Source organism: Schistocerca gregaria, chromosome 1 (genome assembly GCF_023897955.1).
Source record: "Schistocerca gregaria isolate iqSchGreg1 chromosome 1, iqSchGreg1.2, whole genome shotgun sequence".
Taxonomy (NCBI): Eukaryota; Metazoa; Arthropoda; class Insecta; order Orthoptera; family Acrididae; genus Schistocerca; species Schistocerca gregaria.
The window spans coordinates 787,896,970-787,913,173 of NC_064920.1; the positions used below are offsets into that span (position 1 = coordinate 787,896,970).

General features: G+C 43.9%; 1 protein-coding gene across 1 annotated transcript in view; it reads left to right on the forward strand.

Annotated features, from left to right (window-relative positions):
* The window catches only part of LOC126269481 (peroxidase-like), a 188,311-nt gene that overhangs the window by 89,662 nt on the left and 82,445 nt on the right, over positions 1-16,204 (forward strand). The window contains exon 6 of the mRNA XM_049973997.1: positions 8,548-8,830. Coding sequence (XP_049829954.1) covers positions 8,548-8,830 — 283 coding nt within the window. The remainder of the gene's footprint in view (positions 1-8,547; positions 8,831-16,204) is intronic.

Sequence of the window (16,204 nt, forward strand, 5' to 3'; positions counted from 1 at the left end):
ATGGGAACGTCGGCAGCGGCGAGCGGGCGCCCGTGCTGTGTCGTGTCGCAGCGGCGGTCGCTGTGGTCGCCTCCGAGTCGCCCACCACACACCGCCCACGCTGCCCGTGACTCACCTGGTTGCGATGGCTCGTGTACCAAGCAAGGTACACTGCGAACGGTGCAAGGCGAGCGTGGGAACTGTGCTACGTGGGGCAACAATTACCTCTTTCAATTCGACACAGAAGGTTGGAAACATCGTTTGTGCTTCTGTGCCCGCTCTAATCTCTCTTACGTTTTTCTCAGAATCCCTATTTGAGATATACGAAGGTGGTTATTATAGTGGTCTAATAGTCTTCCAATAGAGGTTCCCTAAATTTATCCAACAGACTTTCAGGAAACTACGTGCTCTTTCTTCCAAGTACCCCCTTTTAAGTTCCCCGAGCATTTCTGTTACACTTTTTTGATTCTAGCAGCAAATTCTTTCGATGTCTGTTTGGATGCCTTCTTGGAAAGGACTTGAAACACTGGAACTACACTCTAGAATTCGTCCGACTAGTGTCTCGCACGCGATTTCCTTAGTAGGTGCGCTGTACTTTCCCACAACCATTCCATCAAAGTCTTCCATTAGCCTTCCATAATACAGATTTTAAGTGACAGTTCCATTTCACATACCTGGTTAGCAACTCTAAACAATTATATGATTTTATGTGCTGTGTTGTACTCAGAAAGTTTCCTGTCCTTTATCTTTATTATAGGCATTATCTTACAATCGCCTGCAGTCAACACTGTAGCAGTATTTAATCGGTTGCACCGGCGCCTTGTATGTGGTTTCCTTCACAGATGCACGTTACTTTCCCACATTGTTCCGAAGAAATTTAAGCCTTCCAGACGCCTTTCCTAAGAATGGATTTTGTATGGTCGTCCAACTCGATGTCGGTTCTTACCCCCAATTATTTAATCGGTGTGGTATGTTTCTGATGTTACACCTACATCTACAAGATTATTCTGCAATTTACAATTAAGTGCCTGGCAGACGTTTCTTGGAATCGCCTTTAAAAGCCACTTCTCTACCGTTTCAAACTCTTTCCGTGTGAGCTCTGATTTCTCTTCTTTTATTATGATGATCATTTCTCCATATGTAGGTGTCCACCAGCAAAATATTTTCACTCTCTGAGGAGAAAGTTGGAGATTGAAATTTCGTGAGAGGATCCTGCCGCAACGAAAGACGTGTTAGTTTTAGTGACTGCCACCCAAATTTGTGCATCATGTCCGTTGCACTCTCTCCCTTATTTCATGATAATACAAAACGAGTTGCCGTTCTTTGAACTTTTTCGATGTCCTCGGTCAATCCTTTCTGATGCGGTTCCCTCACCGCACAGCAATGCTCCAGAAGATGGTGGACAAGGATAGCGTAAGCAGTCCGTTTCGTAGACCTCTTACATTTTGAAGTTCGTTGCCAGTAAATTGCGGTGTTTGGTTGTTTTCCCCACAACATTATTTATGTCATCGTTCCAGTTTAACTTACTCGTAATTGTAATCCGTAAGTACTGAATTTACAGCCTTTATACCTTTGCATGATTTATCGAGTAACAGAAATATAGCGGATTCATTTTAGTACTCATTATTATTATTACTATGTAGTATTCTGCCTAGTGGCAGGTCTGTGACCTCGTACGGAGAATTTCTGATGTTAATGTTCCCTGTTTTCAGCTTCTTCCTTCAGTCTGCTGTATCTTTCTCCATCTTTCACGCCATACATAAGTTGAATTCTTCTTCTTCCTCGTCCGCCGTTCCTATAATTTTCCCTTCAGTGACTTCGCGTACTAGCCCTCTGTGTCCAAGTATGTGTCCGACCCAGTTGGCCTTCCTCTGAAGAATACTGCTCAGAATGTCTCTCTTCTCTCCTACTCTTCTCAGTACATCGTTATTCGTCACCCGGTCGGTCCACTTGATCTTCTCCATTCTCCTCCAGCGTCACGTTTCAAAACTTTCGAGGTATTTCTTTTCCTTTTTTCTCATAGTCGACGTCTCTGCTCCGTACAGTGTAATGCTCCAGATGTAACACTTCACCAGGTTCTTCTTTAATTCCAAGCTTAACTTGCTGGCCAGCAGATTCCTCTTTTTATAGAATGCAGTTTTGCCCATAGCGATTCTTGCTCGAATTTTACTAGTGCATTGGGCATCCTTTGTCACCAAATTTCCCAAGTACTTGAACTGTTTGACATCCACCAGTTCTCGATTGTCGAGATATCCGCATCACTTTTGATTTTTCGATATTCATTTTCATGCCGCATTTCCTTCCAGTTTCCACCAACCGATTTATCATGTGTTGCGGTTGTCTTTGATTTTTAGCAAGCACTACCAGGTCATCACCATACTTGACGGTACTGATGAGGCGTCCTCCTATCCTTCAGTTTCCGCATCCTTTCAAAGCTTCTCTCTAGAGCCATTCCCTATACAGGTTGAAGAGACTCGACGATATACAGCATCCTTGTCTGGCCCCTCTTCCTATTTCCACGCTGCCTGTTTCTCCATAGGTCAGCCGCACCTTTACTCTTTGTCCAAGGTACAAACGCGGACGACTTTACACTTTTCGTTATTTAGAGTGAGTACTCCATATAGATATCTCGTTTAAATCATTTTGCAAGCAGTTTTGATCGTCTGATGATTTTCGTAACTGATGGTTCGTTACTTATCTAGGTGTTGGATACTATCGGATTCTTCCTCTTTATTATACACACTATCAAGCGTATACACTGAGGTGATAAAAGTCGTGGGATAGCGACATACAGATGGCGGTAGTATCGCATGCACGAAAAAGGGCAATGCATTGGCGCAGGTGTCATTTGTACTTATATGATTCATTTGAAAAGGTTTCTGACGAGATTATGGCCGCACGAAGGGAATCAAAAATGGTTCAAATGGTTCTGAGCACTACGGGACTTAACATCTCAGGTCATCGACCGTAGCGGTCGCAGGAATCGACAGACATTGAACGCGGAGTGGTAGTTGGAGCTAGACGCATGGGTCATTCTATTTCGGAAGTCGTCAGGGAATTCAGTACTCATTGTCAAGAGTGTGCTGAGAATACCACATTTCAGGCATTATCTCTCACTACGAACAATGCAGTGACTGACGGCTTTCACTTAAAGACCGAGAGCAATGGCGATTGCGAAGAGGTGTCATTGCTAACAGACAAGTAACACTGCTTGAAGTAACCGCAGAAATCAATGTGGCACGTAAGATGAATGTATCCGTTAAGACACTGCGGCGTAATTGGGCGTTAACGGGCCATGACAGCAGGCGACCAACGCGAGGACCTTTGCTGACAGCACGTCGCCTGCAGCGCCTCTCCTGGGCTCGTGGTTGGATCCTAGACGACAGGAAAACCGTGGTCTAGTCAGACGATTCCCGAACAGTGGTAAGAGTTCCTGGTAGGGTTCGAGTGTCGCGCAGACTCCACGAAGACATATACCAAAGATGTCAACAAGGCGCTTTGCAAGCGGGTGGTGGCTGCATAATGTTGTGGGCTGCGTTTACGTATAACAGACTGGATCCTCTGGTCCAACTGAAACGATAATTGACTGGAAATGGTTATGTTAGACTACTTCGAGACCATTTGCAGCCCTTCATGGACTTCATGTTCCCAAACAACAGCGGATTTTTTTATGGATGACAACGCACCATGTCACCGGGTTGCAACTGGTGGCGATTGGTTTGAAGAATATTCTGGACAATTCGTACGAATGATTTGACCACCCAAATTACGTGACATGAATCCCATCCAAAGTTAGTTAGAGGTCCTAATAAGCTTCCCTTGGGGATCACCCGATTTTAATTTTATTTCTGTAGAGCATTGGCCATCCAGCCCTGTATTGGTTTCTTTTAGTCAAATATCAGTCGAGCCAATCACATATTTTGCTCAGTAATCGACAACATGTTACAGAGTCGAGCGCCTTTCTGAAATCTGGGCGAAAGGGATCTACCACTTAATCTCCGTATATTGTTTGCAAGATGTGTACGATTAAAGGAAACTGTTTTTCACACGAATAGAGCAAACTGTGGTTCACACAAGAGGCTTTTCTTCAATCCCTACAGATTTTTGCAAAATGGCTCTGAGCAATATGGGACTTAACATCCGTGGTCATCAGTCCCATAGAACTTAGAACTACTTAAACCTAACTAACCTAAGGACATCACACACATCCATGCCCGAGACAGGATTCGGACCTGTGACCGTAGCGGTCACGTGATTCCAGACTGAAGCGCCTAGAACCGCACGGCCACACCGGTCGGCACAGATTTTTGCACAAAAGCTTGTTGTTCTCCAGTGAATCCATTTTAATATCTTTCGCTAGTGTCACCTTTCGAATCCTTTCAATTATACCACAGTCCATTTTTCAGTGCCATACAATGCTGTGACCAAGACGTACAGTTTCACTTATTCCACCATAAATGTTCTGTTGCCCGCCTATTTTGCTGAGTGGTCAGCGCTTATGACAGCTGTGCAGCGGGCCCGGGTTCGATTCACCGCTGGGTAGGAGATTCTCTCCGCTCGGGGTCTGATTGTTGAGTTATCCTCATTACCATTTCATCATCATCCTCACGCAAGTCGTCCAGTGTGGCGTCACCTTAACAAGACTTGCAGCTGATAGCCGAACTTTCCCAGATGGAGAGTTTAGGGCATCAATGCCAGTTCATTTCATTTCAGTGTTCTGTCAATCTTTGCTACCTAAGGAACTTCCTATCGCCTAAACCAGACCACAGTTGTTATGTTCCTACGGTCCGCCATCTCGTTTACTTTGTAGATATACTTCAATAATCCTGATAACCCATTGTTTCAAGAGGGATTTTTCCAACGACACAATGCGAGTTTGAACTGGACTGAAGCGCGTCCATCAGATTCATGTCAGCAAACTCCACATGCCATATATACCATTCGATTAATTTCAGCCTAGCTGAAGAAAATGTCCGCGACGTGGACGCCGTGTAGTCGGAGACTGTCGTCTTGGAAAACGAACCCAAAATGTTGCCTAAGATTGTAGGATCCTGTTCGGTTATCGCTCGGCGATCAAATTACCTTTGATAGGAATGAGACGCGAAAGAAATCCGTACATGACAACAGTCCAAAACAAGACTGACTTACTTCCCTGCTCAATCCATGGAGTTGCATGGCTGAAACATGGACTGGTACCTGCTTGCGTTCGCACTACTCGTCACAAGGCCCCAGACAAGTTCTGCCATCGTCGGTGAAGAAGACCTGAAACCTTTGGTTCGTGTTCCATTCCTGCTGTTATTATGACGAGGAGCGCTTTTTGTCTCGTGATAGCAGTGGAACGTTAACACGAAGTCGCTACGTTGTACGCGATATCAGGAGGCAATTCTCAGTGCTGACAATGCTTCTTGCCTTAAAAGTGACTATGTGCGCGTAGTGACCTTCCGAGGTATATTGACGTACTGACGCTGGATTTTCCTGCTCATGATTGAAGAACAGATCTGAAAGCGCTGATTCACTTTAATCTCCGTTACATTGGTAGGAGTATGTAGCAATTTCCTACGTTCTAAAGAATGTGAGAAGTGATGACGGTGGCGCATATTAGTAATTTATGGAGCAGTTTTGTATGTAAGTAACGACATGAAACTTTTGTAAACCCGAGAAAACAGCACACTGGTCCCTTTGGAGCGCTGTAGATGGTGCAGAACTGGTACCAGATGATGAAGAAACCCTCCACCACAGACATCAGTCGTGGAAGTGAAGTAATATTATGCACATGCCTGTCACTTATATGGAATCAGTGTAGTAAGATGGGGCAACATGAACGCGTGACAGAATGCAAGAAAGGGGCTACCGTGGTTAGAGGTGCCTATGACCACACCATAAATGAAGTTGCCTGTTTTCACATTATAACAACACGCACCGTCTAGCATTCTGCAACTACTTCTCATAGATGCTTACGACAGTAGCTCGCAGCCAGCTGACCAACATAGCCGTTTCCGAGATGCCCTTTCCAAGGCGTCGGCACATAACAGTCTCTCCCATTTGCGGCCCGTATCGTCGCTAGAATGACCAGCCTTAACTTGTGCCCCTCTTATACACTTTTCTTAGCGTGTCACATGCCCGAGACGCCACTAGGCGGCATTCACTGTCGCGGTTTTTCAGTGAACTTTGTTTCAGAGAGGTGTCCATTCTTCAAGAAAAAACATTTTTAATAAGTTGACAGTAGGCATAACACGTTTAACTACTAATAAGGTTCAGTTTAAGATGAACGTGAAGAATTTATTGGCGGTGAAGCTAACTCTTCTGACTTCATTAACGGATTTTTTAGTGGCACCATGTGAGGTATAAACACTGGTGTCCAAAACTTATGGACGAAAGTAACTTTCTCATGATATGTGACTGCCATGTAACATAGCTCGATGACGCTTGGAACATACATAGAAAGAACTGCTGAAGGTAAGTGAAAGACGTACGCAATGCAAGAAACAGAAATGGCACTTTCATTCAAACACAATAACTACACTGCTCATCACGCCGTGTGATGGGCCCTGATCATACAAAAGGCAGGCCATTCCTCTGAATGGGATGTGTGGTCATTGGAAATTCATGCAGCACCTCGTGCTCCCACGCTGGTCACCATATTGGTAAGGAGTTCTTGCAGTAGGGTGGGCTTTCCTCCAGCAGTGCGACTGACACCTGCTGGATGGTCACTCGTGCATGTGGCCGCGCTGCATAACTTCTTCTCAAACGTCCCGCACATTGTAAATGGGATTTTAGTCGAGGGGACGGACGGGCCAGTACATTCGCCGAATATGCCCTCTTTCCAAGAGCTGCTCCATCTGCACAGTTCGATGCGGTCGTGCCGGTGGCCGAGCGGTTCTAGGCACTAGAGTCTGGAACCGCGAGACCGCTACGGTCGCAGGTTCGAATCCTGCCTCGGGCATGGATGTGTGTGATGTCCTTAAGTTAGTTAGGTTTAAGTAGTTCTAGGGGGCTGATGACCGCAGAAGTTAAGTCCCATAGTGATCAGTGCCATTTGAACCATTTTTTTGATGCGGTCGTGCATTATCATCCATAAAAACTAAGTCACGGCCGAATGTAACCCTGAAAATAAGCACTTGGCGAAGGAGTGCAGTGTCTCAGTATCGTTGACTGGTGAACGTACCGTGTTTAAAGATATAGAGATCAATATGCCAATGCAACATTAGCCTTTCCTCGCTATAATACCTGTTCTACAGAGCAGATGTTTTTCGACAATTTTGCTGGGTGCATTTTTATTCATTTTTACCTCTCGCCATATGAGGGGACGGTTCGGCTTGTCGAATATCATCATTTTAGTCGTCCAGGTGTTATGCCGTGGGGAGACCCTATGTTGCGTGGTTCGTGGTCTAGTGACTATAGTTGTTGCCTGTGGATCACATGGTCCTGGGTTCGATTCCCGGCCGGGTCGGGGAGTTTCTCCGTCCGAGGACTGGGTGTACGTTTTGTCCCCATAATTCCGGAAAGTGACGGGACTGGACGGTAAAAAGTTTGGGAATTTGTACGGGCGCTGATAACCACGCAGTTGAGCGCCCCACAAACCAAATATCATCATCATTATGTTGCGTGGGCATACTGACCTCCAAATCTTTGAACATGGTATCCTCACCGGTCATCCTTATTGTGACACAATACTGCTCAACATGTGGGTCTTTTCAGGGATGGGTTCGGCCTTGACTTCGTTTTAATGGGTGACAGTATGCGACCACATTGAACTCTGCAGGAGGAGGAGCTCTTGAAACACGAGGATATTTGCTGAATGCACTGGCTTGCCCGTTTCCACGACTTAAATGCTGCAGAACAGTTATGACCGCGCTGGGGAGTCGTACCGCTGCAAGTCCATGTGCACCAACGACTGTCCATCAATTGGCAACCACGTGGGTGGAGGAAAGGGACGCCCTATGACAAGAACTCCTTACCAACCTTGTAACCAGCATAGAATCACGTTGGAGAGGATACAGTGGCGTACCTGGTGACCACACTCCCTAATGAGAACCATGTCCCGCCTTTTGTAATGTCCCAGGGATCGTCGTAAATCGCGGTGACCTCAGTGTACGAGTACTTATTGTATTTAAATAAAAGTGAAATTTCTGTTGGATGTGAGGTCCACCAGTTATTAAAAATACCGGTTTTTCTAAGTACCCAAACATGTTTCGGCACCACTGTGTCATCATCAGTGATTTTCGTTTTTATTTAATCCACTGATGATGGAACAGTCGTTCCGAAACGTGTTTGGGTACTGAGAAAAAACGGTGGCACAACTGGCGGACCTCACATCCAGCAATTTTAACTGCAAACGCGGCCAATACAACGGGCCCAAAACAAAAGGATGAATAGTGCCATTTCTGGTCGTTTCATTGCGTATTTGTTTCACTTACTTCTGTACTATACTGTAACAATTCTTTATATGTATATTCCAAGTTTCAGCGAGCTATATTACTTGAGAGGAGCGTTTCATCCCTTAAGTTTGCACACCACTGTAGTTCAGTGGTGTGGCTGCACACTTGCTGAGCCGGCCGTTTCCCGCAGTGGCGCAGTCGGGCTCGAAGGGCATCCTGCAGGCGCCGCCGCCGCCGCCGGTGGTGGTGCCGGCGCTGACGCCGCAGCAGCTGGACGCGGCGGCCGCCTCTGCGCTGGAGCGCGTGCGCCAGCGCGTCCAGTTCCTCGCGGCGCTCTTCTCCGGGGGCGTCGTCGTCGCGCCGGGCACGCCGGCCGCCTGGCACCAGGAGTTCTTCCAGACCACCAACCGCACGCTCACCACCGGCCAGCAGGCGCAGAAGAACGTCGAGGCCAGCGTCGGGCTCATCCAGGAGTGAGTAGCGCGGCGCGCAGGGCGAAGCAGCGGTCCTGGGCGGGCATTACGATTTCACTTTTGCCAGCATTCTCAAAAATTTTAGAAAAATTAATGTACAGGCAGCTTCTCAACCACCTGACTACAAATAACATATTATCGAGGACACAGCTGGAATTTCTGGAGGGTTCTGATATCGAAAAGGCTATTTACACCTACAGTGAAAATGTACTCAATTCATTAAATAACAAGTTACAAGCAGCAGGTATTTTCTGTGATTTGTCAAAGGCATTTGATTGTGCAAACCACAACACCCTTTTAAATAAATTATAATTCTATGGTGTCACGGGCAGTGCTGCCAAATGGTTCAAGTCATACCTCGCTAACAGGAAACAAAGGGTGTCAGTGCAAGGGACTAGTGAATTAAGTCATCAGTCACCAGCAGAATGGGAAGAAATTACATGTGTTGTCCCACAAGGATCCATCTTAGGGCCATTGCTTTTTCTCGTGTACATTAATGATCTCTCATCAGTTACACTGGCAGAAGCAGAGTTCGTTTTGTTTGCAAATGACACAAGTATTGCAATAAATAGCATGTCGAGTGTAGTTCTAGAAAGATCTGCTAATGATATTTTCATGGATATTAATAAATGGTTCGAAGCCAACTCACTGACATTAAACTTCGAAAAGACTCACTATATGCAATTCAGAACCTGTAAGAGGTTTCCACCCAGCATATGCATAAAGTACGAAGAAGAGCAGATAGAAGAGGTTGACAGTCTTAAATTCCTGGGATTACAACTTGATAATAAATACAGTTGGGAGGAGCACGCCACAGAACTGCAGAAACGCCTTAACAAATCTGTATTTGCAATTCGAGTGTTAGCAGACACAGGCGACATAAAAGTGAAAAAGCTTCCATACTTTGCCTACTTCCATTCCATAATGTCATATGGTATAATATTTTGGGGTAACTCTTCAAGTCAAACCAAAGTTCTCAGAATCCAAAAGCGTGTAGTACGTATTATTTGTGGAGTAAACTCACGGACGTCTTGTAGAAACCTCTTCAAAGAACTGGGTATACTAACTACTGCCTCTCAGTATATTTACTCCTTAATGAAATTTGTCCTAGATAATATATCTCTTTTTCCAACAAACAGCTCAGTTCATACATACAATATCAGGAACAAAAATGATCTGCACAAGGACTTAGAATCACTTACTTTAGTTTAAAAAGGGGTCCTCTACTCAGGAACACTCATCTTCAATAATTTGCCAGCGAACATGAAAAATTTGGTTACAAATAAAGATCAGTTTAAAAGGAGCCTGAAAGACTTACTAGTGGCCAACTCCTTCTACTCCATTGACGAATTTTTTAGTAGAAACAAATGATGTATTGTATATATTCATACTATTAGTATTGTTATTTCAGCCTTTAAAAAAAAGTGACATGTTCCACAACCACGAGGATCTCCTCAACACGGATCTATGGAACGAAAAACTAATCTAATCTAATCTCTAATCTGTTGAGGGAGAACGAGGAGTTGTGGGTGGGTGAACATGGGAGTGAAGTGTTGAAGGGAGTGAAGGGTGTGAAGGTTTCACTTGGACAACCTTCCGAAATTCCATAAAAAAAAAAGACGAAGCAAATACTCCAGAATTAGAATCAAGAACAACTGGCAACTTGGCTTACCTAAGTTACCGGGCTGTAGCGAAGCAGCTTAAAACACTTCATAACGCAAGGCTTCCGGTCCAGATACTATACTAGTCAGGTTCCTTTCAGAGTATGCTGATACGACAGCAGTCATATACAACCACTCGCTCTTACGAAGTATAAGCAAGCTGTTTAGGTTTTTATGTTTGTAACGCCACGTGGCGCTCTGTATGAAAATCACTGACTGTGCTGTGTGCAGTCTGTGGCTGGTTTGCATTGTTGGAATATTTGCTATTGTAGTGTTGGGCAGTTGGATGTGAAAAGCGCGTAGCATTGCGCAGTTAAAAGGAGGTGATCCGCCAGCAGTGGTGGATGTGGGGAGAGAGATGGAAGAATTTTGAGAGCGGACGATCTGGACGGGTGTGCATCAGAAAGAGTAAATTTGTAATATTGGATATCATCAACTGTTATATGTATGATGACCTTTGAACATTATTAAGGTAAATACATTGTTTGTTCTCCATCAAAATCTTTCATTTGCTAACCATGCCTATCAGTAGTTAGTGCCTTCAGTAGTTAGAATATTTTATTCAGCTGGCAGTATTAGCGCACGCTGTATTGCAGTAGTTTGAGTAACGAAGATTTTTGTGAGGTAAGTGATTATTGAAAGGTATAGGTTATTGTTACTCAGGGACATTCTTTTGTAGGAATTGTTGAAAGTCAGATTGCTTTGCGCTAAAAAAAAATATTGTGTGTCAATTTAGTGATGATCAGAATGAGTAAAGAGAGAAATGTCTGAATACATGCAGTTTTGCTCAGCTGTTGAAAATCAAATAACTTAGAGGTTTACCATCACAGTAACTCATAAATTTTTCTACGGGGAAGTTTCAAAAGGTCCGTACCTAAAGACTACAAAGCTGCACACGTCACGCTAGTACCCAAGAAAGGAATAAGGAGTAATTTACTGAATTACAATCCATATCATAAACGTCTATTTGCAGTAGAAATTTGTAACATATACTGTGCTCGAAAACGGGCGATTTGATGACAAATAGCCAACCCAGATTCAGAAAATATCACTCTTGTGAAACACAACTAGTTCTTTGCTTTCACGAAGTAATGAGTGCTTTTGATAGGGGGCGTCAAATTGATTTTTAGATTTCCGTGGAGTTTTGACACTGTTCCTCACAAGCAACATCTAATCAAAATGATTCAAATGGCTCTGAGCACTATGGAACTTAACTTCTGAGGTCATCAGTCCCCTAGAACTTAGGACTACTTAAACCTAACTAACCAAAGGACATCACACACATCCATGCCCGGGGCAGGATTCGAACCTGCGACCGTAGCGTCACTCCGGCCGGCACATCTAATCAATTACATTCCTATCTAGTATCGTCTCAGTAATGGGACTGGATTCGTGATTTTATTTCAGAAAAGTCACAGTTCGTTGTAACTGACAGAAAGTCAACGAGTAAAACATAAGTAATATCTGCTGTTCCAGACCTACATAAACGATTTAGGAGACAATCCGAGCACTTCTCTTGCTCGTAGATTGTTTGCAGATGAAGCTGTCATTTACCGTCATGAAAGTCATCAGATAATCAATACGAATTGCAAAATGATTTAGATAAGATAGAGCAATTAACTCTAAATCATGAAAAGTGTAAGTCGCTCACATGAACACTAAAATCAATCCCCTAAATTTCAATTACACGATAAAACACATAATTTTTGTAATGGCTGTAAATTAAACTAAATACTTCGGGATTGGAACGATCACATAGATAATGTTGCGTGGAAAGCAATCCAAAGACTACGATTTATTGGCAGAACACCTAGAAAATGTAACAGATCTACTAAACAGACTGTTTACCCTATGCTTGTCCGCCCTCTATTGGTGTATTGCTGTGCGGCGTGGAAGCCACATCAGATAGGACTGACGGAGGACATCTAAAAAGTTCAAAGAAAGGCAGCTCGTTTTGTATCGTAGCGAAATGAGGGAGAGAGTGCCACGGTCATGATACACGAATTAGGGTGGCTGTCATTAAAGCTAAGGCGTTTTTCGCTGCGGCAGGACATTATCATGAAATTTCAATCACCAACTTTCTTCTCAGAGTGTGAGAATATTTTTTTAGCGCCCGCCTGCATTGGGGGAGATGATGCTCACAATAAAATAACAGAATCAGAACTCGCACGGAAGGATTTAAGCGTTATTTCTGCGCGGTGTTCGACAGTGGAACGGTAGAGAAGTAGCTTAAAGGTGGCTCGATGACTCTTCTGTGATGCACTTAATTGTGAACTGCAAAGGATTCGTATAGACGTAACGTATTATGTCCTGGCCGAGCCTATATGCTCGTCCTGTTTGCTCTTTTGGGGCTATAAACAGTTTCTGGTACCTGGGCTTAAGGGCTTGTGACTTTCCTGAGCGTTAGGCATTTTCTAGAACACAGAAGTTCAGGCAGAAAGCACCGCTGTACAGAATAGTTCGGTTATTGCGAGCAGCATATGTCAACCTGTGATTCCAGATTTCTGTTCCTTAATCTAATTCGCTGAAAGGACTAAATGTTAAATAATTTCGCGAAGCGCCTTGAAACTTGCGAAACTGATGGTCTGTCGATGGCTCTTGTAGGGAAAGGAGATGTCTTGTGTCCTCTGACCTTTTAATGTGTATACTTTCTGAAGTCAGAAACTGTTGATCGGTCAAGAACAATAAGTTATTTGTCTTTGGAGCCTTTCGCGGCAGTATGCTTCAAAAAAATCTTCTCGGTTTACAAGCAGCGTCACTTCGAATATAACGCTCGAACTTTCGAACTGTCTCCACCATCGTTAGTAGCAGTTAAAATTATCGTTCGAGCCCTGGCATTCAGTAATTTTAACTCCTAATTGAGATCGAAAGTTCGAGTGTTTTATTTGAGGTGACGCTGCTTGTAAACCAAGAAGATTTTATTAAAACCAATTTAATGTCCAAGTACGGAAGACCACATCAATAAGAAGTGCGCTCCCGTGTAATGTGGTGGAATTTGCTTTAGTACTTCTCCAGTTGCTCTAGGCGAGCGTTGCATTTTAGTGAGCAAGTATGTGCTCACTTTTGGCAGGGAGTCCAGTAGCTACATGGAAGTAGTGTACAGTGAACGAACCGAACATTTTAAGATTAATCGACAGCAATTAATTCCATTTTATTCCCTGGAAATTTGAATGTGCTGTTTTGACAGACGTTTTTCCTCTCGACCTTAAACTGTTATCAGGTCGCAATTTTGTGGAGATTATCGGTGACAAGAGTTATAGGACCAGCTGAAGGCTGTGTATGAAGTGTCAGGGTGCACATATTCCATTCCTGTGGTCGGATCGTCTCTCTAGACCTGCCGTGTGGCGGCCCTCGGTCTGCAGTCACTAACAGTGGCGGCACGCGGGTCCGACGTATACTAACGGACCGCGGCCGATTTAAAGGCTACCACCTAGCAAGTGTGGTGTCTGGCGGTGACACCACAGTATACAAGAGGCTTGAACAGCGTTAGATGTTGAGTGATAATTGTGAAAGCCATGGAGATGCCGCGTACCCATGAGACAGTGTTATCAGTACGTGACAGTGTGTTTCGATTTGGCCAGATGGTCGAATTGTGCAACAGCAAGATTCGTGGGACATTCGGGTGGAACAGTGACCCGATGTTGGACTGCGTGGGGACCTGAGGTCAAGTATCCTTGTCGTCAAGGTTCCAGTCGATCAAGTCTGATCACCACAAGGAAGCCGGCTGGTATGGCCGAGCGGTTCTAGGCGCTTCAGTCTGGAGCCGCGCTACCGCTACGGTCGCAGGTTCGAATCCCGCCTCGGGCATGGATGTGTGTGATGTCCTTAGGTTAGTTAGGTTTAAGTAGTTCTAAGTTCTGGGGTACTGATGACCTCAGATGTTAAGTCGCATAATGCTCAGAGCTATTTGAACCATATGAACCACAAGGAAGTATCGTTGTATTGTGCACAAGGCATATGATAACTGGTTCAAATATGTGCCTGCCATCCGAAAACACGTCATGGACCCCATACAACGCTCTATATCATCCTATATCATTGATGAGATACGAGGTGTACGCGGACTAGGAAATTATAGTCATATGCATTGGCTACCATAACACCGCAACCCAAACTGCTGAGCTTGGAGTGGTGGTGTGATCAGCAAGTATTCACTGCAGATGAATAGAGTCTGATTGTGATCAGCGAAGCGATGAACAAGGGTTGACCGGCGTTGGCGAGTATGGCGATGATCTGGGGGCACATCCAGTTTTTCCAATGTTTTCGAGAGGCTCTCCTGGTTTCATAAGGTGGGAAGCCATCACCATGACTTTAAGTGAAGGCTGGTAGTGACTGAGAGAACCCAACAGCACAACAGAACATCCTTGGTAGTAATGGATGTTTTGTGCAACATTGACTAGGTTTCAAATAGTGCAGTCCATGACCTAAGTTCATGGCTTATAAAAAAATTAACTAACGCTAAATCACAGTAAGACTCAGTTTTTAGCGAATCTAACACACATTTAAACAAAACCTGACGTTTTAATTCCACAGAATGGGTATAAGATTAGCGAAACTGAGCAGTTCAAACTTCTAGGTGTTCAGATAGATAGTAAACTGTCATGGAAAGCCCACGTTCAGCATCTTGTTCAGACACTTAGTGCTGCCATTTTTACTAATAAAGTCTGCTTTGCTTATTTCCGTTCGCTTATGTCGTATGGTGTTACATTTTCGGGTAACTCCCATTCTAAAAGAATATTTTTGGCTCAGAAATCGGCGTTTCGGGCAATAAGTGGTATAAATTCGCGAACCTCTTGTCGATCCCCGTTGACGAGTCTGGGTATTTTGCCATTGGCCTCTCAATATATATATTCCTTACTGTCATTTCTTGTTAACAATATTAGCTTATTCCCAAGAATAAGCAGCTTTCACTCAGTTAATACTTGACAGAAATCAAACCTGCCTTTGGATTGGACTTCCTTTACTCTTGGGCAGAAAGGTGTGCAGTATACCGTTGCATCCATTTTCAATAAGCTACCACTCGAATTCAAAAATCTTAGCAGTAATCCACGCGCTTTCAGATCCAAACTGAAGTGTTTCCTCATGGGTCACTCCCTCTATTCTGTCGAGGAGTTCCTTGAAAAAGTAAGCTAATTCTTGTTGTATTGTTGATTTCGCTTACTTAAACTTATAGACTAACTTTTTTTCTGGTTCATAAACATTTTATTTTATCTGTTATTACTTTTATGTTGTAATTTCATGTACTGAGACGTTCCATGATCTTGGAGAGTTGCTCCTCAATTTGGTCCTACGGAACTTGACGTGTAAATAAAAAAAAGTGGTAGGTGTTTCCACATCCGGTTTCCATCTCTCTGCTGGAAGGAGTTGTTATTAAGTCGAGTTTCTGTCCATGCTTCCTTCTGTATATGATTTCTTCCTGTTATTTTAGACATGTCTTTTGCACAGGCTCTTGTGTTAACTTCATACAGCTGTACCAGATACTTCCCTGGGATTATTATGTTCATGTGTTAGATAAATTTGGTGATTGAATCCAATAGTTTTATTTTTGTAAACAATGGTGTCGCTTACAGAAAACCTTAATTTGTAATTCATAGTAATTTACTAATATTTACGAAACTGAAATGGTTTTTTTTATGTCACCAATCGATAACCGTGCAACGGTCACCCCTCGGGTCAGGACGTCGAGGTTGGACTGGTCAGGCGTGGACATTGC